This window comes from Ambystoma mexicanum, chromosome 6q, assembly GCF_040938575.1.
Source record: "Ambystoma mexicanum isolate Mex_15411 chromosome 6q, UKY_AmexF1_1, whole genome shotgun sequence".
NCBI classification, from domain to species: domain Eukaryota; kingdom Metazoa; phylum Chordata; class Amphibia; order Caudata; family Ambystomatidae; genus Ambystoma; species Ambystoma mexicanum.
Window position 1 is genome coordinate 1,133,557,681 of NC_090937.1, and position 24,770 is coordinate 1,133,582,450.

At 42.2% G+C, this 24,770-nt stretch overlaps 1 protein-coding gene across 3 annotated transcripts in view; it reads left to right on the plus strand.

Annotated features, from left to right (window-relative positions):
• GABRA2 (gamma-aminobutyric acid type A receptor subunit alpha2) overlaps positions 1–24,770 on the plus strand; it is a 686,792-nt gene that overhangs the window by 346,486 nt on the left and 315,536 nt on the right. For all 3 annotated transcript variants that reach the window (XM_069631722.1, XM_069631721.1, XM_069631723.1), the window contains one exon: positions 9,628–9,848. In XM_069631722.1, coding sequence (XP_069487823.1) covers positions 9,628–9,848 — 221 coding nt within the window. The remainder of the gene's footprint in view (positions 1–9,627; positions 9,849–24,770) is intronic.

A 24,770-nucleotide genomic window follows, 5' to 3' on the forward strand; every position in this document is an offset into this window, starting at 1 on the left:
AAAAATCAGCATATCTCACACATAAGACGAGAAAACAAATGACTCTGCATAAACGACAGAATCAAGCTCAAATCACTCAACCTCACTCATAAATGTCTATCCAACAAGGCTCTCCTATACCTCAGCGACAGATTCACCAAACACACTTCCACACGCCCTATCAGAACAGCACAATCCAACAGTTTCAGAATACCTATGTTCAAGCCCAATAAAACAAGAGGCGCTTGCTTCCCAGTCCTGGCGGCGCAACTGTGGAACTCTATCCCCGACTAAATAAGAACCATATCTCCCTTCCACTGCTTCAAATCTAATGCCAAGAAGTGGCTACAATCCTTAGACCAATGACCCCGGCCTGTTTCTTGCTACTGCTCACTGTAATCTTGTGAATTACTGGAGACAGCTACCTAGGGCTCTACTCCACTGTATACATGCCCATTGCTACCACATTACTTTGTACATATCTGTATATATCTGACTATCATGTCTTCTTGTACTTTGCTGTGCTATCATATGTAACTTTGTGACCTGCTTATCTTGTACATATCTGTATATATCCGCCTATTATTTCTTTATGTACTTTGCTGTGCTGTCATATGTAACATTGTAACGTGATCTGCGCCCAGATGCACACTATACATGAATAAACAATTACAATTACAATTACATAGCATGCCAGAAACTAGGCCATCAATCCTCAGTGGCTTTCTCTTTTTTAAATATGGTTAAGCAAGTAATATTTGTATTTTGGGACCATGAATATAGATGGCCTTTCACTATGCTTAGATGTATGCCTACATTAATAATAAAATAGTGGTTCAATATTATCAACTCTGTAGAGAAATAAATGTGAAAATTACCATGTCTTTCACCGACCCCTTTTCAAATATTGAGAATATTTGACGGCTTACGTTGGGACAAAATTACAGGCTCATACTGCCCATGTCTATTAATACATTCAAATCTGAACCACATTTCGATATCTTACCATTCTCAATTAGCACCCAGATGGGTATGTGCCACCAACCAGTCTCCCTGATGTAGTCCATTAAATCACAACTACTCATTTAATGTGACACAGAATGATAACAGAGGTTAAACCCCTGACAACAGCTGCCTTCCTTTCTACTGGTAACATCAACAAAATATTTGAAGGTTTAAACATAACAATGATTTTCCCTAAAGGCTGAGTTATGCATTCCTATAAGAGTGACATCAAAGATAGCCAAAAGAAATGTAAATATACACATAATTGCCATGCAGCAGCAAACCAGCACTATATAGAATGGCAGCCATTTTAAAGACATGTCCCACATGATGTTTGGAACCAATTTCTTGTCTTCAGTGTCCTCAAACTCAACATAGAGTTTCTATGAAAACAGGTCCACCATAGTATATAAATATAAAATGAACTGTGTATTTTTGCCCTGAATTAATCACATTGTGTGTATTTTGTCCGCCAGCCTTTAATTGCTTTGTCTTTAGTAATTAAAGGGCATGCATTGAAATGTTGATTACACTCATGCATCTTTGTTACAATTAAGAAATGTAGGCTTCAGGACTGAAAGTATTATATCATTGTGCATTGCCAGGTCTATCACAAGATGTTTACATTCAGTCCACAGTGTTTACCTAAATAGTGTAGATTAGCCCAAGAGTCTTGTTAAAATTTGAGTTTTTTAAACTATCATGCAATAATTAGATTCTTTTAAACTACCCTGCGTCATAGCAACCCTGTAGTGATGGTTATGTTGGTCCACACAGAGGGAGAACGCCTTTTAACTTGGGATCAAAGTAGAAATCCACACAAAACTTTCCTAAAAACATACAACACCTGCCTGACTCTAATGATTTTGGTAAATTGGGTGTGGTTTCGGTGTTATGAAATCCTGATTGGCTTGAATTGGAAATTAATTCTACAGCTACAGCTCAAACGACTTGACATATATTTTTTAAAAACTTGCGTGAGGATAGGCAGCCTGGTCGGGAAAGTGTGCGTTTGCAAATCTGGTATTAATCTATTCAGCAAAAAATGTCTAGAAAGGCCATAAAAGGGCTGTGATGTGTTTCTGATGTGTGGGATCATCTCAGATGTCCAAGGCAATTCATGCATATGTACCGTTATAGTTAAGTTGTACTCCCTGTAGATAGAGCACCTTTTAGGTTGGCCATAACATTTGCCCCTTTAGATGAATTCACATGAAACTGCATACAAATTTGGATCCAACACAGAATTACTTGGGAAGTTGCATATTGTGTCGTCATATTGGGCAAAGATAGAGGAGGTCCAAACCTTTGATACTGTAGATTTTGGGATACTTATTTAAAGACTTTTTGACACAGCCCAAGTCTCAAATGCGTCTCTTAAATTGTTCACCTCTTTTCTAAATGACCGTTCTCAACAGGTTAAGTTGGGGACGTTTATTTCAGATTTTCTGGCAGTTAGATATGGAGTCCCTCAGAGATCATCACTTTTGCTGTTGCTTTTTAATATTTACATTCAGCGTTTATTAGAGATTTTTGCTGAGTTTGGATTGTTGTATCATTCATACGCTGATGATACACAGATTTATGTACAGCTAACGAAACCTACAGAAGCCATACAGAGAGTATTGGCCTGTGCCAGAAAAATCAAGAGCTGGATGACTGCTAACAAGCTCCAGCTCAATCCAAACAAAACTGAGGTCATTTTCTTTGGATCATAAAGAAACCTGGCAACGACTTTGTCCCAGGTGTCCTGTCCCGAGCTCTTTGAGACTCTGCCATCATTTACCTCAAAGGTTAAAAATCTTGGCTGCACCTGGCAAGCAGATGTTGGCTGTAATCAACAGATTAGTGATACAGTGAAATCTGTACATTATCAATTAAGATTGCTAAAACCGCTTTTGCCATTGATATGCCTAAAGATCTTCTCATGGTGGTCGGCGCCTTGGTAAATTCAAGGCTCGACCGCTGTAATGCATTGCTCATGGGTATTCCATAGAAACAAATCTAGCGCTTACAGGTTACGGAAAATTTGGCCGTTAGGTTGATTTTTTCTTTGCCCAAATTACTCACACATTTCGCAGTTTCGCAGAAATCTTCATTGGCTACCTATACAACAGAGGGTGTTGTTTAAAACCCTCTTTGATTTTCAGGTGCATCCAAGGAACAGCAGTGAGATACTTGGTGTCAAGAATTTCGGCCTATCAATCTGAACGTTGTTTGTGTTCACCTAACTGAAAACTTTTGAAGCGTCCAAACTCTAATTCTGTTACTTGGGGCGATAAACGTTTCTCATATGCATGACCTAGAGCAAGGAAATCCCTGCCGTAAGAGCTTCACCAAGTCACATCTCTGCTGGTCTTCAGAAAGGAATTTAAAACACATCTTTTTACATAAAATGTAGTAGCTATGATCGGTTATCGCTCCTGCTGAAATACTATCTGCGCAATATGCAACTTTTTGCCCGGTTCCTCGAGGATATGCGCTTACAAAAATTCCTAAATGAAAATGAAATGAACCTTTGAGTAAACCCTATTGACCTGCATTGAAAACCATTTGTGCTTTCAGCCAGTAGAGCTGGACAGATTTTAACCAAATGTGGGTGTCCTGAAATTAAGCTTTCACAAATTTGGTGTTAATCTGTCCTGTGTTCTTTTTCTCCAAAATTGCTAAAAAGTAGATACAAAGCATAGTGATATTACTTTAGTGCCTGATGCATGATTTGCATCCTAGGCCACTGACTATTGCTACCAGGAACTGGCTATGGGGTTAAAGTGGCCACTCAACCTGGCCAAAAGTCTAGTCTGTACTGCTTGGTGGGGCCTGCAGTATGGATGAAGCCCACGTCCCGGGGGCTGGGCAATGGGCCATGGGCCATGGCCGCAAGCCATGGACAGTGGGACACTGTCCTACTATTGATGTACATTTGCCTCTGGGCCAGGCCACAGATAAGGCTCATTGTCTAATAGGTGTTAGTTGGTGGGTTCTGCAACCTGGCTGGGAATGTGCTAACTGGCCATCATTGCTATCCATGAACAGTGGCCACAGCCCATTTTTACAAGCATAGTGACCACTGGGACAGGTCACAGACCTACTCCGGTGGCTATTGTGCAGGACTTGGTGGGACCAAGGGCATTGCCAAACCTTGTACCTCAGGCTATTCAGCATTAACCTACATCCCCATCATGCGCTGATCAAAGTGACAGACATCAATGTGTGCCATAAAGAATAACTTTGTTAAAGGAATGATATCATTTGTTTATATACATTAAAAGAATAATTTGTACATGAAATTCTGGAACAGCATGAAACATTGTCAGTTATTTAAACTGCTGAAATTCACATTATTAAATGAATTTTAGGATTACGTTGCCCTGCCAAATGTTTACTTTGAGTTACTTATTGGAGATGACAATATTATTGAAGCCCATGCCCCAGGGATTATGGCCACTTCCCATCGCTACAAGCCGACCTCAAGTAATCTTAATATTTAGCTTAAATACTAGGGTTCAGCTAGACCCTGCCAGTGGGGAAAAGGGACCCCTCTGAGTCTGAAGCAGGAGGTCTCCCAGGGTTTATACCAGAGCAGATCCTGCCCTAGAGATAGATTGGGGGAGTTGGGACGGCCCCAGTCTCTGACCATCCTCTATGTGCCATGTTAAAAGACTATAATTCCACTATAAAGGACTCCATACCATGCCAAGTTGATACTCTTTTTATTTTATTTCTAAACTACCCATTCCAGCGTGCTCCTTAGTTGCCTGAGACAGCAGTGAGCAAAATAGAGGAGCTAGCGGCCACAGCAATGTCCCTAAAGCTCCTGCACTCTAGAAACCACACGCCGCACAGAAACAAATGGACTCACAGCGGCAGACAAAGATGCTAGGGAACACTGAAAACAACTTGCCAACAACCCTGAACCAATTTAGAATGTTATGTGGGGAAAGGTGACAGGGCCAAAATGGGTTTATCAAAGCTTAGTACACGAAAACCCAACCCACAGAAAAGTACAGACAGATATTGGCCCCTGGGGTCAGGTGAGGCACCGACCAATGGAGTGGAGTGTTAAGGCTAGAACCAAGACAGGAGAATTATAAAAGAGTTGCCAAAGGAAGACAGTATGAGGAGTGTTTGGATGAGATCAGGAGGAGAGGAGGTGGACTGAGAGACCAGGTGACGGAATGGTGGTGGATTGGAGCATTAATTTACGTATTATTTGTAGGGCACAGCCAAGTGGCCCGGAGGCATACGAGCACCAAAGCAATCAGAAGAGAAGAACCTATGGACTAACGGGGTCTAGCCACCCACTTTATCTGAACAGATGTGTTTTGAGTTATTTTTGAATGCTTCCAAGGTTAGACAGTTTCTTAAATCTAAAGGTATGCTCCCATGTAAGAATTCCAAGGCCCAAAGGATGTTAATACCAACATGTGTTACACCCTGAAGGAAAACATACGACATTATATACAGATGGGTGACTGTATGAACCTCTGAGTTCTCTCACTTAATACTAGATCAATGGCTAAGCACGCTGTTGAAACAGCAGAATACATATTAGAGTGAGACCAAGATATCTGTGCTTTGACTGAGATGTGGATGCATGAGGCCACAGGCCCATCCCTGGTATCTCCTTATGTTTCTGGTCGGATCACACCTTTATTGAATTTGGGATAGACATTCTGAGCCAGCGCAAAATGACTACACCAAAACGAAATTGCAATATGTTCAGAAATCTGAAGAGGATCAATCCGGAACCTTGAGGGACTGGGTACCACCCATACCCCAGGGGGATCTGTTGCCTGCCATGATTGTGGAGGGCATGACGGACTCCTTTTTGGATATCCTCTCTAAAGCTATTGATGTAATAGCTCCCTTAAAAAATAGGAAGGTTACTAGTCACACAAAAAATACCTGGTTTTCGGAGGAACACAAGACATTGTGAATAGTAAAAAGGAAAACTGTCTATCAGTGGAAAAGGTCGAAGGAGAAAGAGGATAGGGCAACCTGACAACCTATCAGGGGGTGGCAAATAAACTCAATGTCTATTATAAAAGCAAAAAAAGTCTTATGAAGCATGCATTAAAAATGCCCAATACGATTGCAAGGACATTTATGCCATCCTTGCGGAATTGGATAAAATTATATTAAATATCAGGAATCTATCTGTAAAGATAAGGAGTGGTGTACACATATTCAAGAAGCCATGGTAACCAAGACAAAAAAAGTGATTGAGCAAGCCTTAAATACAAAGCTAATAGAACCCCCCTAATGTCCCACAGAGAAGAAATCCTACCGTAGTGCAGCCTATACCTAAGTTTAATTTTAAGAGTATTACGGAAGATGAACTTCACACTATTCTAGCTAAACTTAAGCCATCTACCTGCAAAGGGGACCAGTTTCCAGCCACTGCTATCAAGGGCTGTTCTGAGCTTCTGATTAGCTCAATCAATGGGATTGTGAAAGCTTCTTTTAGAGAGGGAAGAGTTCCCACTAGATTGAATTGTTCCTGGATCACTCCCCTGCTAAGGAAATCTGATCAGGACCCCAAAATTGATACTAATTATGGGCCGGTCTCCAACTCTCCCTTTATTTGATAATTGTGGGCAGAGTGGCGTATGAACAACTCGTGTGCCACATAAAAGATCATGCTATCTTGAATGATGGGCAGTCTGGCTTTAGACCAGGTTTCAGTACAGAATCAGCATTGCTGGAACTTAAGTCTACCATGGTGACCAACATCAATGAGGGCACAACAATGTTGCCGATGTCCTTGGATTTATCAGCCGCATTCAATTTAGTGGATCATCCTTTTCTCTTGAACGGACTACAGAATGCAGCTAGTTTTTTAAACCAAGCAAGGGACTGGATGCAATCATTCCTAGCGACAAGAACCATGCGGGTTTGTAGCAAGCAAGCAGAGGCGGACCTGGTTGCACTTTGCTATGGTGTCCCCCAAGGTGCTTCTTTATCCCCGGTTTTATACAATCTCTTTACAGCTCCCTTCTTTCACATGCTGGGGGAGAAAAAGATCTGCTTCTCAAACTATGCGGATGACTCGCAATGTCTCATCCCTCTTACAGGCACTTATGAGAAAGACTCCATAGCAGTACCAGAGGTATATGAGCAGTATCAGAGGTATATGACCTAATACACGAGTGGATGGACATGAACAGGCTGGTACTGAATCATGGCAAGACCGAGCTTATGATCATTGGTTCCAGGTCTAGACTCGCTAAACTTGATGCAGAGTATGGATTCTGCATCGCGAATCATGACATTAGAATGAAAGAAAACATCAAAATATTAGGAGTGACACTCGATCAGACCTTGAGCATGTCTGCTCAGGTTAATAGCTTGGTCTCTGCATCAGCCTATTATATTAGGCTTCTCTCACATATTCGCCTTTATCTCAAAAAGGCTGTGAAATGATTGCTCAAGCCATCATCTCCTCCAAAATTGATTATTGTAGCTCCCCTCTTGTTGGGGTGGGAAAAACAAAATTTGCCAAACTTCAAGTGGCGCAGAATAGAATAATCTGAGCGATCATGGGGATGCAAAAGTATGCACATGTGTCAGAGGTGAGAAGAAAACTGCACTGGCTTCCTATTGCAGAGATGATAGATTTTAGGTTGCTTACTATCACTTATACATCTCTCAATGGATCTTTACCCGCTTATATTGCTGACAGACTAAAAAGCAAACTGGTAGTGTGCTTCCTCCGCTTAAACAATGCAAAAACTCTGCACATTTCAAAAATCTCACTTGAATTGGTCAGAAGGGGGGCTTTCTGGCTGGCTGCACAGGCTAAATGGAATCATTGCCAATCTTTTGGTGGAGATTGTTAAAGGTGTGGTGATGACAGTGAGAGAGAATAGGACAGATAGCGAGAGGGAGGTTCTGAACTTATGAGTATTTGGTGGTGTGAGAGAGAGGGACTAGGTGTAGAGTAAGAGGATATAGTGAGGTGGTAGATGGGAGATGAGAGAGAAGATTTAAAGAGGAGAGAATGAAGATGAAAAAATATGAGGAGATTAGGGAACAGAGAGATCAGAGGGATAGGGAAGAAGAAATGGAGAAATATGAGTGTTTGAACATCAGTGGGACCGACAAGGGGAGTGAGTCGAGCCAAGAGAAGGAGGAGGAGCTTTGGCGGGAATTGAAGAGGGTGGACAGTAGGAACTTCAGAGAAGAAACACAAGAAAGAGAGAGCGAGAGAGAGAGAGAGAGAGAGAGAGAGAGAGAGAGAGAGAGAGAGAGAGAGAGAGAGAGGGATTTGATTTTGATTTTGAATATTTCTAACACAGACTAAACAGACTGAACTATATACAGGCGCAGATGACTACTATTGAAATAACATTTCAGAGTATGAGTTAGATTATGAATTCTGTAGAGGCAATCTATCTGAATAGAAAGGTTTTCAAACTCGTTCTAAACCGTGTCAGAGATTTGGCTGCTCTGATCTCAAAAGGCAGCTGATTCCATAGTTTCGGCCCGAACACTCCAAATTGCCTGTCTCCCCTGGAGACCAAATTAGAGCAAGGCACACAAATCAGAACTTTGTCTACGGAGAGGAGATCTCTATGTGGGCAGTACCGAACAATCTTATCCACAAGGTATTCAGGGGCAAGCTTATTCAAACATGTATAAATTAGACATGCCACCTTACATTTTATCCTGTCCTCCACCATAAGCCAGTGGAGGGATTTCCGTAGGACAGATACGTGGTCCCTTTTCCTAAGGTATCCATTCACCCTGATTGCAGAGTTCTGAGCCCTCTGCCTTCTGGAAATTTGTTTTGCGGGGATTCCTGCCAGCAGGCTATTGCAGTAGTCTGGGTGGGGGTTAGGGGAGAGAGATAGAAAGAAAGAGAGAGGCAAAGAGAAAGGGAGAGATAGATAGAGAGAGAAAGAGAGCAAGAGAGAGAGAGAGAGAGAGAGAACGAGAACAATAGGAAGGAGAGAAAGGAGTTGGATGCCTGTGGAGATACAATATTGATAATCCTTTAGTAGAACCCCAGGTGAGTCAGCTAGAAAAGGCTCTGCCCTTTAGGCCCTCACCTTAACCAGTCTTTTAGATAGTAGGGATTACCTATGGCTAATCACCACACTGGGAATGAGGAACACCTGGGATAGTGAGGTTGGAGACCACAGGAGGACAAGGGCGAAAAGCCCAGTAGTGTAACCCACCCCTGCCACATTTCCTGACAAATCTGGATACCTTTTATTGTTTCTAATAGAACCCCTTGAAGCACACTTTGGAGTCTAGGAGTTTCTGAACCCATCTGGCCATTGGTCCAGGTTACTTATAGTTATATGATGTCATTAGCAAGAACCCATTGTCAATGACTTCAAGTTTGTGGAGTAGGCTTGTAAAGTTAGAAAATATGATTTGGTTTTTAGATCTTTTGTTACTCCCACAAAGAGATTTCCGCATCTACCCCTACATCAACTGTGGTGGATGTCCTCAACAGTCTTTCTCAAAGTTTATTTGTATTATTTTTTACAACACTGGGGGGGATGTTGGTCAATACTTAACTTGTTGTTTTGTCTAAATATGTGTTTATAATATATGATATTTACAATGAAAAAGGTTTCTGTATTTATGATAATTCATATAGTAAATTACATTGTTTTAATTCACTCCTAGGAATACACAATTGATGTTTTCTTTCGTCAAAAATGGGAAGATGAGCGGTTAAAATTCAAAGGTCCGATGAACATCTTACGACTGAACAATTTAATGGCAAGTAAAATCTGGACTCCAGACACATTCTTTCATAATGGGAAAAAGTCAGTGGCCCACAACATGACAATGCCAAACAAATTATTACGAATCCAGGATGATGGAACTTTACTGTACACAATGAGGTATACATTTGTGATTATGCATTTATTTAATTAAGAATTGTATGCACTGTAGCTCACTATATTCGTCAATGTTATTTGAGATTTATTTAATATGCATGTAGAGACTGCCTTTTAGAATGAGGTATTGCCACAAGTAAGTACTCGGTTAACTGATTAAAGTTCAATGAAGCATTACAATGGGCATTGGAAAGTGGGCACTCTTGCAACCATTAAGCTTAGGCCACCAATAGTAATAACCAACGTGTGATCAAACTCTTACCAGAGTGGCATATGCATCTCTTATTCCTTGACACTCTGGCAATTCATCCTAAAATATTCTGCAAGAAAGGGTTTGGCGCCATGTAAGAACAATTGTAAAATCAAGCAAAAAAGTCCAATAGTCACGTAGATATGTTTAAATGTAGTTCTGTTTAGTTAGGTTTAAACATGTGGACACATTATGAAGGCCAGACCTTTGCTTTAAATGTAACTTCTCAGAGATGGAAACTGCCTCTCAGTGATTGGGGGGCCTTGCAAGACTGAATTCCTGCCATATTATTTTCATGCAGCCAATTAGTTTAAAATGTAAAAGTAATGTCCAGCTCTCTGTGTGTTTTGTTTTATTTTACATTTGTCTTGTCACTATCATATGATTAAGTGGTCTCTGGGACTTTGAAAGATTACGGAACTATCATATTAGCACAATATTTTGTTAGTTTAATTAAAGTTATGAAAACCTGGATTTTGCTTGATTTCCCAAAATATCACAGTCTATCAAGACTGATCCTGTTTTGGGTTTTTTATTACTGCTTGTTTTCATTGTAACCCTTTGGTCACACAAATATTCAAATACAAGTGTTTAGATTGACACATTGTGCCTCATTACAACTCCGGTGGTAGCCGTGCTGGTAAAAATGGCAGGCTGCCGCCGGAGTTGTGTATTTTTTCCGCCGCCTGGCATTGGGGAATCACTGGGGCATTACAGCCCCGGCAGTCCCTGAAGCCAGGCATCAGAAAAAGTTACTCCCCATTCCCATTGAGTCCAGTAGGACTCAATGGGAATGGGGAAGATGGTAGCACCGGCACCATTCATAATGGTGCCAGGGCTACCGTCAAAGTCTGCAAGTGGGTGCCTTTCCGCCCACCAGGTCAGACCTGGCGGGTGGAAAGGCACCCGACCTGCAAACTTGGACTCTGCCAGTCCGGTATCAATGGTGCCGGTAAACCTACCGGCACCGCTGTTGCCTGACCGGCAGGGTTGTAATGAGACCCATTGTCAAATAATATCTTCAAGGATACATTCCCAATAGTATAACAGTTGATATCTCAATATCTGCATGATCAACACAATGGGCCTCATTACGAGGATGGTGGTAGCCGTGCCTGTAGTACAGGCACATCTGCTGCCGGTATCCATTTTTTTCGGGCACCCGCGAATGGGCAATTACTGGGTCATGCTGAGTTTGGCGGACCCAGTAATTGCCCATTCGCGGGTGCCGGTAATAAGGGACTCCCCGTCCCCATTCGGCCCCATAGGGCTCAATGGGAATGGGGAGGGTGGTAGCACCGGTACTGTTAATAACGGTACCAGTATTACCATCAAGTTCTGCTCGCAGGTGCCGGTACGGCCACCTGGTCAGACAAGGTGGCTGCAAGGGCACCCTCGAGCAGAACTCGTAGTATGGTGGTATGGTAACAACGGTGCAGGTAGCGATACCGGCGCCGTTGTTGCCTTACTGCCATACTCGCAATGAGGCCCAATGACTTAAAAAATCTCAGTACAAATTGATCATGCTATTTTTCCATTGTACCCCAAACCAGGATGTTATCTTGACGCTGGAAAAACTCCAATCATCTCCCCCATAAATCACTGAAAAGAAGCCTTACGCCAATGTCAATCCAAATGGCATCCAGCAAAAATGAAAAGCCAATAGGTTTGTCACAAAGGAGTACATATAACACAAGTCTAGTCTGTACTGCTTGGTGGGGCCTGCAGTATGGATGAAGCCCATGTCCCGGGGGCTGAATGGATGAAGCCCATGTCCACAGCGTCTGAGGAAAGGTTTAAAGTGGAAAACCACACGCATGTATAGTGCTGTGGGATCTAAGTGTTTGTGCCAACCCCCTTCTCCCAAAATATCTGATCCACCGAATCCCACTCACCAAATTCCTGCAGCAGAACAGCTTTCCAAAGGCTGCTGCCACTAAATTTCACTATTTCAAAATATGCCTCTTGTCACTTCTCCCTCTGTCTCCTCATCTGCTTTTCAATGTGGGGTTTCAACCCACATATCTCCACTCCATAAATATCATCTCAACAGCCATCCACCCTCACCCAAACCCACCACGAGCCCTGTAACTCCACACCCTTGCAACCCTTCTATTCACTTATTAACTCATTTGCCTACGTTTCTCGTTCCACTTCCTTCCTGTGTCTGATGAATGCTAGTCATATAAAGTAGACCATGCTTTCGATGATTCTGTCTTCCCTGTAAATAGGTTTCGGTGCACTGTGATTGCAGCCACTCCTATTTGGTGAGGAGAGATTTGGGGAATACATCTTTGCCCTAAGTGAATGAAACCATGGTGACTAATTCTGCAATATTGGGAAGCACATGTAGAACAACCTAAATGCTGCCATTAAGTTATGTTATACCAACACACATTCTAAGGCTATGTATTGTCTGTGAAAGCAGCTTGCAAAAAACATTCAGATGCCTTCCTATTTTGATAACTTTGTACTACATCAGTTTGTCCAATTATGCACTTAGTAGTAATAAAGCTAAAACTGAAATAAATCAATTTTTTTTTGTTTTTTTTTTTATTAGTTGTTTTGGTCACGAGAAACTCGAGACCTTTCGACTTAATAATATACAAAATAATGACAATAGGAAAATGATACGAAGATGATGAAAAGAAACACATAAATATTATAAATTAAAAACAAATACAAGAACATCAAGACAATAAGACAACAGTTGTGCAATCATAATTAAAACAAGAAGACAAGAAAAAAATAAAGAAAGGTTGAAATAAAACAATTGATGTTTTCCAGTCTCCTCCTCAATTGTTGAGCAAGGGTCTATACAATCATTTCGGGGGTACATACATTGCTAGTTTCAATTGATGGAGGTAATTTACAATAGCATATCTCACTGCCTTTCTCTTGGTATAAAATAATAGATCCCATAATTTCTCTGTTGTCAGATCCCGATATTCAGTAAATAGATGTTTAAAATGAACACAGTGGACTAATAGTAATTCTTCACATTCAGAGCATAAATGTTTAAGAATTTCGGCATACTGTTTACAGAATCGACAATGCAAAACAGTACCATCATTGCTATGTCTATTCAGCATATCATTTGTTAACCATAAATGCAGCCTAAATCTCATAAAGCCATCACAATGGCTTGGACTGGGTGACCTTGCCATATAATTTGCCACATTATTATAGTGTTTCAATTCAAAGGGGTATTCCAAAAAGTTTTTGTAATTGGCACACGCCATGCGAGTACATATCCAGTCGGATTCCCAAATTTTTGTTTTAGCTCTATTTGGGTTCTCCAATAACACGATTGCATCTACTTGTGCCTTTTCTAGAATAGACTGAATTTTTAAACGCCACATTTTTGGAAAGTTATCCAATGAACTCAGTAGAAAAGTAGAGATAATGTTAGTGATTCCTTTTGTCAGTTGATTCAATAAACATTTACAATATAGTGCACATAATTTCCATTTATAAATTGCATAAACCGAGATTAAGCCCAGTTCATATCTCAAAAGTGGAAGCGGTTGAGAATTAGGCAAATTTAACACCTGCCTCCAGAATCGACCTTCTCTCAGGGCCCAATAAAAACAGGTCATTATTTTTTGGGTCTCGGCACCATACAGAATAACAGGAATAACTTTTTGTTTTAAATAGGTAATTATCGCTAAAATGGAGAATGTACAATATCTGGCCTTAACAATACGGGCTTGCGAGATAGACATTTGCAATTTAAGCAGCCCTTGTTTGTTATATTGGTCATGCGCACGCTGGTTGGATATAATCATGCCCAGATACACATAAGCATTTACAACAGAAATTTGACAATTTTGCAATGGCCATTGAAGCCGGGCTAGACTTTGTTTTACCAAATTGGATTATTTTTGCTTTGGCAATGTTAATAGTTATACCATTTTCTTGGGTATATTGATCAAAGTCACCCAGTAAGTTCCGCAAACCTTTGGGGGTGTGTGACATTAATACCATATCATCGGCATATAATACCCATTGGATTTGCACCCCCATGATTTTTGGAGAATCAGTGATCAGTTTGGCGACGGTTTGATGAACATCTGAAATAAAGAAATGAAATAAAGCCGATGCCTGCAAGCATCCCTGTTTCAGGCCTCTAGCGGTTTCAATAGGGGCAGGTAACAATCCGCCCTTTGTCAATCTGACCTGGATCATAGTGTTTGTATGCAATTGAATGATCCATTTCAGAATCTCCCAATGGCAGTTAGCGTCGGCCAATTTTTTATACAAGATCTCTCTGGGGACAGCATCAAAAGCCATTTTAAAATCAATAAATGCAAAATACAGGGGCTGTTTGCAATGGTAGGCTTTCTGAATGATGCCTGAAAGAGTAATGATATTAATTGCAGTGCCTATACCCTGTAAGAACCGTGTCTGGAATGGATCTCGGAGATTCCTACAGTTCAGCCAAGTATTAAATACATTTAATAGCAACCTGGCAAACAATTTGCCCGGGCAATCCAGTAATGCTATTGGTCTGTAGGACCTGGGATCCTCTCAATCACCCTTTTTGAAAATAGGGAAGATGATGGACTTTTCCCAAGTCTCGGTAATGAAGCCAGATTTAAACACTTCAGCAAAAATACGTTATAGAATTCCTGCCCACTCAATGACATACATTTTTAGCATAGCATTATGTAGTCCATCAGGACCTACCGCTCGAGAAGTGTTCAGTTTTGTGATGCAGAGTTTTATGTCAACCATGTCAAATATAAACCCATGGGTGGCTATATCTGAATGCAGACATAGTCGCATATCAGGAAAGGGTGAAAGATATAAGTTTTGAAAATACATCTGCCATGTTTCAGCCGATATCGAATTAGTCTGGGTAACGCTTTGGGGGTTGTCTGAGGTATGATTAAGCAGGGCCGAAATGCCAGCAGTAGATTTGGTTACAAGTTGCTTCAGCATAGCCGCCCCGTCCGATTCATATTGCTTAGCTCTTCTATTTTTAAGCCAATTTTTGTATTTCTGCTTTAGTGATCTAATTTTGATTGCAGAGTCTACCGTATTCGACTTCATTAACTGTCGAATTTCACGTCTTAACCCAGCTTTTTTATACTTAATATCCGAATCAAAAAAATTGATATGTTGTTGCTTAATTAAACCGTTACCACTGTCAATTCGTTTAAACATCTGCATGGCAAGTGTATAACCTTTTTCCATCAAACCAGGGCTTTGATAAATTTTTTCAAGATTTTGGTCCAGGTTTTGTATTTTTGCTTGATTCCATTTCAGTCTATTACCCCCGTTGTTAACTACAACAACTGATATGTTTGCATTCATTGACAGCATTGATTGGGGCTTTCTGATCTGAAATGATAACTTAATCTTGTTATGGTCGCTTAGATCGGTCTGTAACACCTCCAGCTTTTGCACGCAATTAAATACCTTTGCATTGATGTATACATAATCTATTATGGCATGCTGAGCGCCTCTTTGCCAAGTTGCCTGGGCGGGGGTGTCACCCCTCACATTGCCGTTTATCATGAGAAAGTTGTGCTCCACCATAATTGTAGACCAAGTCAACTCATCACCTGTTAATTCCACATCCCCATCTGGTATGAGATGGAGATTAAGGTCACCTAAGATTACAATATACATCAAACCGGCCTCTAGAGCTAAGAAATCTAATATTTTCAGAAGCTGGTCAAAAAAGTCATCAGATTTTAACGTGTTGGAGCACTAATAAATATTTACTATTGCTCTGGTAGAGAATTTAACCACTTGAAAGGATGGTGAGGGAGACTGACAGAGTATCAGTTGGAAACCACTTTTTTTTTTAACTGATAACAATAATCCTCCTTTAGGTCTACCCAGAAAACCTTTTTCTGATGGTGTAAACAAAATTACATGTGAGTCCCAGATCGGGGGTGATAAAAGCCAAGTTTCCTGGAGGGCTATAATATCGATGTCAATCAGCTCCCCAGTGGAAATGGAATTAAGGTGACAATGCCCTCTAGTGTTTCAGGAAATCACACTTAAGGCTTTCATATGTGTGCATAGTTATGCAGGCCTTATTTGATCTGAAAAACCTTGCTGGGGTAGATTATTACGAGTCGATGTAAACATTCGGGACATATGGCCTTGCAACATAGGAGGATCAGATAGGGTTTCTTGTGTTAGACTAAATCCCAAATCAAATAAGAACATTCTAGCCTGCCAAAATGTCTCTGCCACCAGGGATGATCGTATATATAACCGGGCCGAGGACAAATCAGTGTGGTTTATAAATTCAATCTGCTCAATATCCACCGATGATATAGCGGATAAGGCCGGAATTTCCACACAGATGCTGAGAACACTGGACCGGTTTAAATCATATGTTTTAAATGGCGTGCCCCGGCACTTAATAATAAAGCGATGGTAAGCCTGATCTTTTTTTTCCTTATTCTGAATAGATCGATCTCTCGTCTGGTTTGGCAGTCTTGCTGGGGACCGTGCCCACCTCTCCTGATGGCTAGAAGAGGCTAGTTGGGGCCCCTTTAGTAAGGGCATAAGTGAGGGAAACCCTTTTTCCGTCATAACATTTCAGTTAATGTCCTTTGACTGCTGGACATAGGCTTCAATCGACGCTTTGATTTCATCCCGTATCTCCTGTCTTGAGACTGGCACCAGATTTAAAATTGGGGCCAGGAGCGTTTGCAACGCGTGATGTTCATGATTTTCGACTGGATTTACTTTGGAATTCAGTGCTAAACACGCTTCAACCGAAACCCCAATCTCTTCTTGTAAATTATTTGTGTGCAGTCAGTTTTCTGAGCAGCTTCGGTAGTTGAGGCGATCTGCACTGTGAGATCATTCATATTTATGTTTTGCACAGTATTAGATTTAGTGTTCAGGGCTGTGGCATGAGGTACTGGAATTATTGGCTGTTGTAAATTAGATTGCTCACCCATTGACATATGCAATGATTGACTAGGCCGAAGTTTTAAATAAGATTCAATTGAGCTTTGGATCTGTTTCTGAATTGCTGCCAATGCAGGCATGTCTGGAACAATGGATTCTTGTTCAAGGGGCTCAATTACGGCCATCGCAGTCACAGCAGAAGACATTGGTGGAGTTGCATCCGACAAGTTTGTCTGAGAGGCTCGCTGAATTTCAATGCTTGTCACCATCTGCGCCAAATCATCTAATGGTTTGTATGGCAGCTCTGGAACAACCCTCTGCTCTACAACCTGAGCGTGAATGCTTGACTTGGAAGGAATTATACAAGATTGATCTATATGCGTGTCCATTAAGTTCTTCCGTTTAATTCCGGTGGGCAACTTTGAGCTTGGTATCTGAGATTTAGCCACTCACACTTTTCGTTTTTTACTTGCTCGTGAGCTGCTGGATTTAGAAACTTCAAATATATTTATGGTATCTGGGGCTTGCAGATGCCGATCTTTCTTAGTCTGTAACGTGGTCGCGGGAGTAGCAATAACTGTAGAACATGAAGAGGCCACTAATGAGGCAGATGTTGAGGTCTCTGCCACCTTAGGAGAATTGACAATAGGATTGGCCTCCCCCACGATGGTTAAGTTGGGCGTTGTACTTTGCTCTATAGCCATTCAGCCGTGCTCGTTCGGCTCAATGGTCGGCTGCATGGGCAAAGAGGAAATGCAATCGGTCTCAAGTGTTTGCGTGAAAGCTGAATGTAAATGTTTGTCACTATTCAGCTTAGGGAATTGCAGGACCAACTTGGATTGAAACTAAATCAGTTTGTAAACCTTGGTACAGTATTTCCTCTTAATACAATTTTGTTTAAAAAATCCCTTCAACAAACCCACATCCTTATAAAATACTGAGCAATAACTGTTACAAGCTCTCTGTGATGACAAGCACCCATCACATTCAAAACCTGAATTTGCTGACCCGGTTGAGTTCTCCTTAAAGGGTACCACAATCTCCCTACTACCTTACAATATCACCCTACGGAGCTGCAAATAATGTTTGTTTGGTAAATCTATCCTTGCACTGTATTTCTGATCATATGTATGCCATAACCAATAGGACCCATACGCAATCAAGTTGATGTCTGATGGCAATAAAACGTCACATTTGCTTTTTAAACCTGTTCAAATGTTCAAATACCACCGACGGATGTGTGGTTTCTGTAAACTTTGAGTCCATTAGCTCATCAATCCCCCCTCACCCATTCAATAATTTTACCTTGTTTCACAGGTTGGACTTGCAAAATATTGTCTTACTTGGTATGCTCCAGTTCTACAGTCCTTACTTCAGATCCAGTTACCCCACTCTGTTTCCTTGTACAAGTGGGCAAAGTGATCTGTTGCCATGAATGTCCTATGTTTACTCTAATACCTAATCATTGTGTGTCAATGACTGCTATGACTTGAGCACCCGCATTTCATATATTTGGTTTGGACTGGATTTTCGTAACCCCTGTGTGTCGCGACTATGATATATATTCACTGTTCCAGAAATACAGATATACGTAGATTTATCCACTGTTTCTTCCTTGTAATATCTCAAATCAACAAAGATGCACTTGTCTTAATACTTTTGCCATACATCTCGATTACCAGAGTCATTCAAAGTAGGATTGCTTGTTATCAACAATCACTTCCAAATCTTCACACTTCAGGTCTTCATAATTTACTGATCCCAGAAGTATTAAACCATTAATCTTGTAGAGTCACATCTAATGAATGTTCTCAACACAACAACATAGTAATCCGCTGATTCCCAATTTACTTTATTGTAAACGAACCTTGGTCTTCCACACAACATGTTATTCATATCTGGAAAGCTATTTGGAAACCTCTTTTACCCTTCACACTTTCTTGATCGGCTTCTTCGTCTGGACTTCTTTGTGAATCTTTTGCTTTCAGCTGTACCTGGATGTCCTTAAAGTGGTCACTCCATTGCTCCCACGGGATGGGTGGCTTATCAGGGAATGAACGGAATATGTGCAGTTATGTAATATTCTACATACTCTGATTGTCAGAATCTAATTACACACAGTATATGCCCAATGCACCCTCAAAGCCAGACCAATGTACAGCCCAGAATGTTATTGTGATCAAGCTACTCTTTCACTGCTGAGCATCTTCCCAACACATAGGGGGTCATTACGACCCGGGCGCAAAGGGATACCGGGCAATGGTAATGACACCCGTGCCGGTAATCCCATTGCGCCCTATTCCGAGGTCCCTTTGCAGGTCCTTCCTTAACGCCTGGTTTTAGCAGGCGTTAAGGACGGGACCCGCAAAGGGAATTTACGGTACCGTTATTGCCGCCTTCCCATTGAGCCCTATGGGGGCTCGAATGGGAATTGGCGGTACCGGTATTGGTGCTAGTCATGGCGCTAATAGCGCCATGACTAGCACCAATCTCAGAATATTGTTCTTTACTATGGAGAACCATCTTCACTATGACCTAGCACCAACCTCACAATGAGGGCCATATTGTCCTTTACTATGGGGAACCATCTTCACTTGTTTCCTTTTCCGCTTCTGAGGGTGCTCATGGGCACATCACTCATTGATGGCTCTGCCCTTTATGGGCCCCTTCAGGCAATTGAAGCCAAAACTCTGATCAGTGTGTTGTTCCTCTGACTCTTACATTGTCCCATGTTTGGCTCCTCAATATACATATGTATATGCAAGATTGTGTCACTTTAAGCCAAAATGCAAATCCACAATCCACCAGCTTTCCCTGATTAAATTGGAGCTTCATTGGCTTACAACAATTCAAAACAATTGAAGTGCTCAGATTACTCCTTACCTTATGCACTGTCAGAATCAAACACAAAGCCGGTTGACACTCCCCTTACCTTATATAGAGGCCAAACCAACGTGCAAGATCCCTAACTATGGAGTGCTGAGCTAATGGTTTCACTGTCTTGAAGAGGACTTTATTGCTATGATGTGATGTCTCCATCTTACCATCATTGCCACAAAAGTAGTAAGAACACACAGCTTGAGGTAAGATGAATGGGTATTAATGTTGAAAGTTGCCCAGACAGGAAACAGCTACCGTAGTTCCTCCAACTGTCAACATAGACATGGTAATTGCATAAGATTCAACATGCTGTGAATTATTGAATTGAACATTCATGCAACAAGATGCAGAGCCCATAACTAGTGATGACATAGGCCATCAATATACATTGAGTACTTAGGGGATGTCCAGGGGTTTGACCAGTTAAAACAAAATATGTGTCCTGAGGTTTGAGATATGATCTATCTAGTTCAACCACACAACTATTTAAAGGCAGGCAAGTAGAAACTAACAAGAGTTCATTGTTAGCATTTGAAGAGGCAGGAGCAGTGCAGACTTCTTAGGAAAGGGAAGTGTAGCTCCTCAAACTATCTCACAGGCATATGATACACCTGAAGTAAGGTCATGTGTAGACTTGAACTCTGTCGGTGCAGGAAAGAAGGACCTAGATACAGACAATGGGGGTCATTACGATTTTGGAGGTAGCCATGGTGCTATTAGCGCCATGGCTGCCTCCAAACTTGTGTCCGGGTACAGGTTCTTTGAATGGGGACTTACTGGGTCATTCCAACCTTGGAGGACCTGGTAAGTCCCCATTCAAAATACCCATCCCCATTCCCATTCAAGCCCCCATAGTGCTCAATGGGAATGGGGAGGGAGCTAATAACGGTCCCGTTAATAACGGGCCCGTTATTAGCTCCCTGGTCTCTTAGCGGCTCCTGCTAAGGGAGGCTGGTAAGGGGTTAACGGCACCGGCATCCTTACCGGCACCATTAACCCCTGACCGCCGCACTAGTATTGGGGCCCAATATCTGTCTGCGCCCCCAGAATCTGAAACCTACTTCCTGCCAACAGAAGACTCGTCCCCTCCCTTCTACATTTCAAGAAGGAGCCGAAGATCGACTTCTTCAGGGAATGGTTTACCCATAACACCCATGTCCACAAACCCTCTACTCCACACTCACCTGAGACTCTGTGATCTGTTTCCTCCCTGTTTGCTACGTGAATCTAACGTATTCACCTCTTGCTGCCAAATCAACATCTCTCCCTACACCCTTGTAGCTCTGATTCTCTCACTGTGTACTACATTCACCCTTCATAAATAATAATAATAATAATAATAATAATTATAATAATAATAATAACAGGCTAGTTTAGGTGAGAATAGTGCTCTGGGACATGTCATCTTATCAGTGGCTTTGGCCCTATGAGGTGGCCCACTAACCTTTTTGCAAGGGGTGCTGCATTAGCACCAGATAGCCTGGAAGATTTGGCCAACTTTCTCAGGAACTAACAGCGTTGTGTGGATTGTAAGATATCATTTCTATTGCGCCATTCAAGGGGTGTTGGGTTCTCATACCCATACCCAGAATCCCATAGCCAGTGCCCAGAATTTAATTTGTATTATGTCTACACCACTTTCTACCCAGCAGTGAAATCTAGTACACCTTATGATATCCTCATGGATTACAGATGTACAGCCTTGCACTGTGCGAAGCCAATGAATGCATTTGCTTATGAGTGCATCCCTAGATTCAGGGCAATTTGGTGGGAGTTTGGGAACTTCGGCCAAAAATAGTGCCCCCCGTGGAGTCCCTGGGCATATTGATGGTTCTCCTACCCTGTCCATACTGTGCCCATAGTCTGGCTACTCTAATGGGTCCATGGAGGTAGCAATTAGGGGTTACCTGGTCACCCCGCATAGCTGACTTGCCTACCCCAACATGACTGCGTGATACACAATCTACCGGCCTGGTGAACTTCTGGGGGCATGCAGCCACCCTATGTTTCTGTGTACTTAGTTTAGGCAAAAAGGAACATACATGAGTTATTGCCTGGGTCCCTTATCAAACAAATCACTCTTGGGACTGATGATCACACTATTTGCACAGGCTCCTTGTATTACGGCTAATTTAGTTTGCTTTAAGCTTGCGCCAACTAACTGCTAGATCAGATGGTTTTGCCTTTTCCATAGAACCCTCCGTACAAGTTGAAGGCTCCACAGTTATCCCTACCCTTCCATGGGCTTTTAAGAGGAGGAAGTTTTTTTTTTAGTTCAACTAGTTCTGCCAAGACTCCCTACATTGACACACACTTGTCACAAGAACCCCTTCCCTATTTTGGACATAAGATGGTCTTGCATATAGTCTTTTGGTTTCCCGTGGCAAGCAGCAGTGGAAAAGCTATTGTAAGGCTGAGGGTCCTGCTTTGCACATCCAAAGTTCCCTTTCTGAGGTAGGTCTGGGCTAATGTTCGAAGTGAGAGCCTCTGCCTCTGTAAAGCTAGCAGCATAACCAGGGTGTTCCCCACCCCCATGTTCCATGGGGAGAACTGTAGCTCGATGAAGGGGGGGGGGGCATTGGGCTGCCTTGCAAGATTTCGTTCGGAATTATTGTATCAAAGATGTCTTCAGTGGTGCCATTTTCATTCACACAAGCTCCCCTGCCCCCCGCAATCTGCCTACTTCTGCAGAGTTCAAGCAAATCAGGGGTAGTAGACCTGGACAAGCCAGCTGGAGCACTGTTTCTTCCCCACCAGTGTAAGTGGGGTCAGTGGTAAAGGGGGGCTACTTAAAAGTAATCAGGACATCAGGCATTGGGTGTGGGACATCAAGTGGGGAAAACATCATTAGATGATCCTTAGCGCCCCTCAGTGCCTTGCCTGGTTTCTCCCAAAGTTCATCTGGGGCATCTGGGGCTAGAGATTTGTCCCAGGGTGTGACTGCTATTACCATTACATCACCCAGAGCTGCTGTATCCCAGTGTATAGAGTTGTTATATGTGATGATGTTCTCGTTCATAATGCCTGAGTCCTCCTTTGCTGTGTCCCAGTGCAGAAAGCTGTTATATGTGTCTCTGTCCTCGTTCATGATATTTATGGCGTCCCTTACATCTTTGACATTCACTGCTATATCCTTTGAGTCTGGATCTGGTTGCTGATCAATTGATCAGAGAAACTGATTGATGTCCTTGATCAACGTATTCACCTTCCCACCAATACAGGGGACATGTCAGGATTGTCAGATGTATTCGGTTTAGTTTTGATTTTGCGCTTAAACATTAGAAACCTTTGCTTGGATATTATATTTGGGGCAGGTGAAGAGGACAGCGTCATGTTGTGGAGATAGACAGTGATGGGGCGGCACTCATGTAATAGCTCCCTTTCTACTTACACCTCAACTTGCTTTATGGGTGAGGTTGGGGGGGTGGGCGTATTAAGGCAAAGCACCTTTCAATGTCCTTTTCAATGTCCTTTACAGTCAAGCCGTTCTCCCTCTCTCCCTTCCCAGCCCAGTCTAACCTCTAACCTCAAACAGCTGCTGGCTCGCCCTGGATAATCTTACTGCTTTCTGCTCCACCACGAAGTGCTGCCTCCACCCTGTACTCGCAAAACACTTTTCACTGTATCAATTGCCATTAATCACAATGCAGAGACCAATTTGCAGTGCAGTACAGTGCAGTGCTGAGGTTGCAATGTCATCAAACACATTTGCTGTGGGCTATACAAATTAAAATGGGTGTGCTTCTTGCAAAACCTTGGTAAAAAAGGAGGGCAGGGGCAGGAGCCAGCACACACTGGCTCGCCTTTTCCAGTTTTTTCCATTGGCATCACCAGATACTCCCTTGCTGCCAAGGTTCCCACTGGAGGAGGGCAATAGCATCTGATGTGCACTCCTTAAACATCTCATTGTAACTCAAACTACAGTGCATTCCCCATTCAGGAGGTAACCAAGGCACACTTACAGAGATCACCGCGGTTAATTGTCTTCTGGTAAAGGTTGCATATTATACTGCCTGCCTTTCCCTTCTTGACGAAAGCCCGAGCACACCTTTCCCTCACTGCATGGAAAGGCAATGCTGAAATATCCCAATTCTCGCTGCGGGACCACCTCTGGTTGAACTGCCTGATGATCTTCAGACTTTTTCAGCACCACCAATACCTTACCTTCCCAGTGTCTTGTGTCCCCCTACACCTCTGTGGCTCGCTCTCCTAATTTCCCTATAGTACCACCCCCTCTATCCCAAAATTCAAGGTGAGTGTGCTCATCCAAATCCTGCTGGTGCTTCTCAATTGTCTATGCAACTGCCACAACATTCTCTTGATTATTAGCCACATGCACCTCTCCACACTCCACCTGCTCTCTTGCACCACTTCCTCGCCTCCCACAAACAAGTTGGGGGTACTTATGGTGAGCCTAAATAGCTTCTTAAGAAGAACATTTTCTGTGATTGTTATACAAGAAAGTCTACCAAGGCCCCACAGTTCTGCATCATAAACTGGTGTCCCAGCAGCTTGATATCTATAGATTTCCAGGGCTGGGTTAACCACATTATTTCCGAACTTCTTAGTGAAGTTCAGGATTGCTGAATATCTATGTGTCAATGCTAAATTATCTTTCTCTATTTGTTTTCCCAGTTTGCTATTGTTCGACAGTCGAATGTCCAGATAATCAAATTAAGTGACTTCCTCTACTACGCTGCCTTTGATATAAAGGGTTGTGTTAGTTTATTTCTTCATTCCAAATGCATACACTTGGTTTTACTGGTGTTCACCTCTAATACCTTCTTGTCACAAAACTTAACACACTGTCCAACTAGTATAATAAGTCCCCTGGGGGCTCGAGAGACGAGGACAGTATTGTCAGCGTACATTCAGATGTAATTCTTTTCCCCTCTTATCCTAGGTGAATCAAC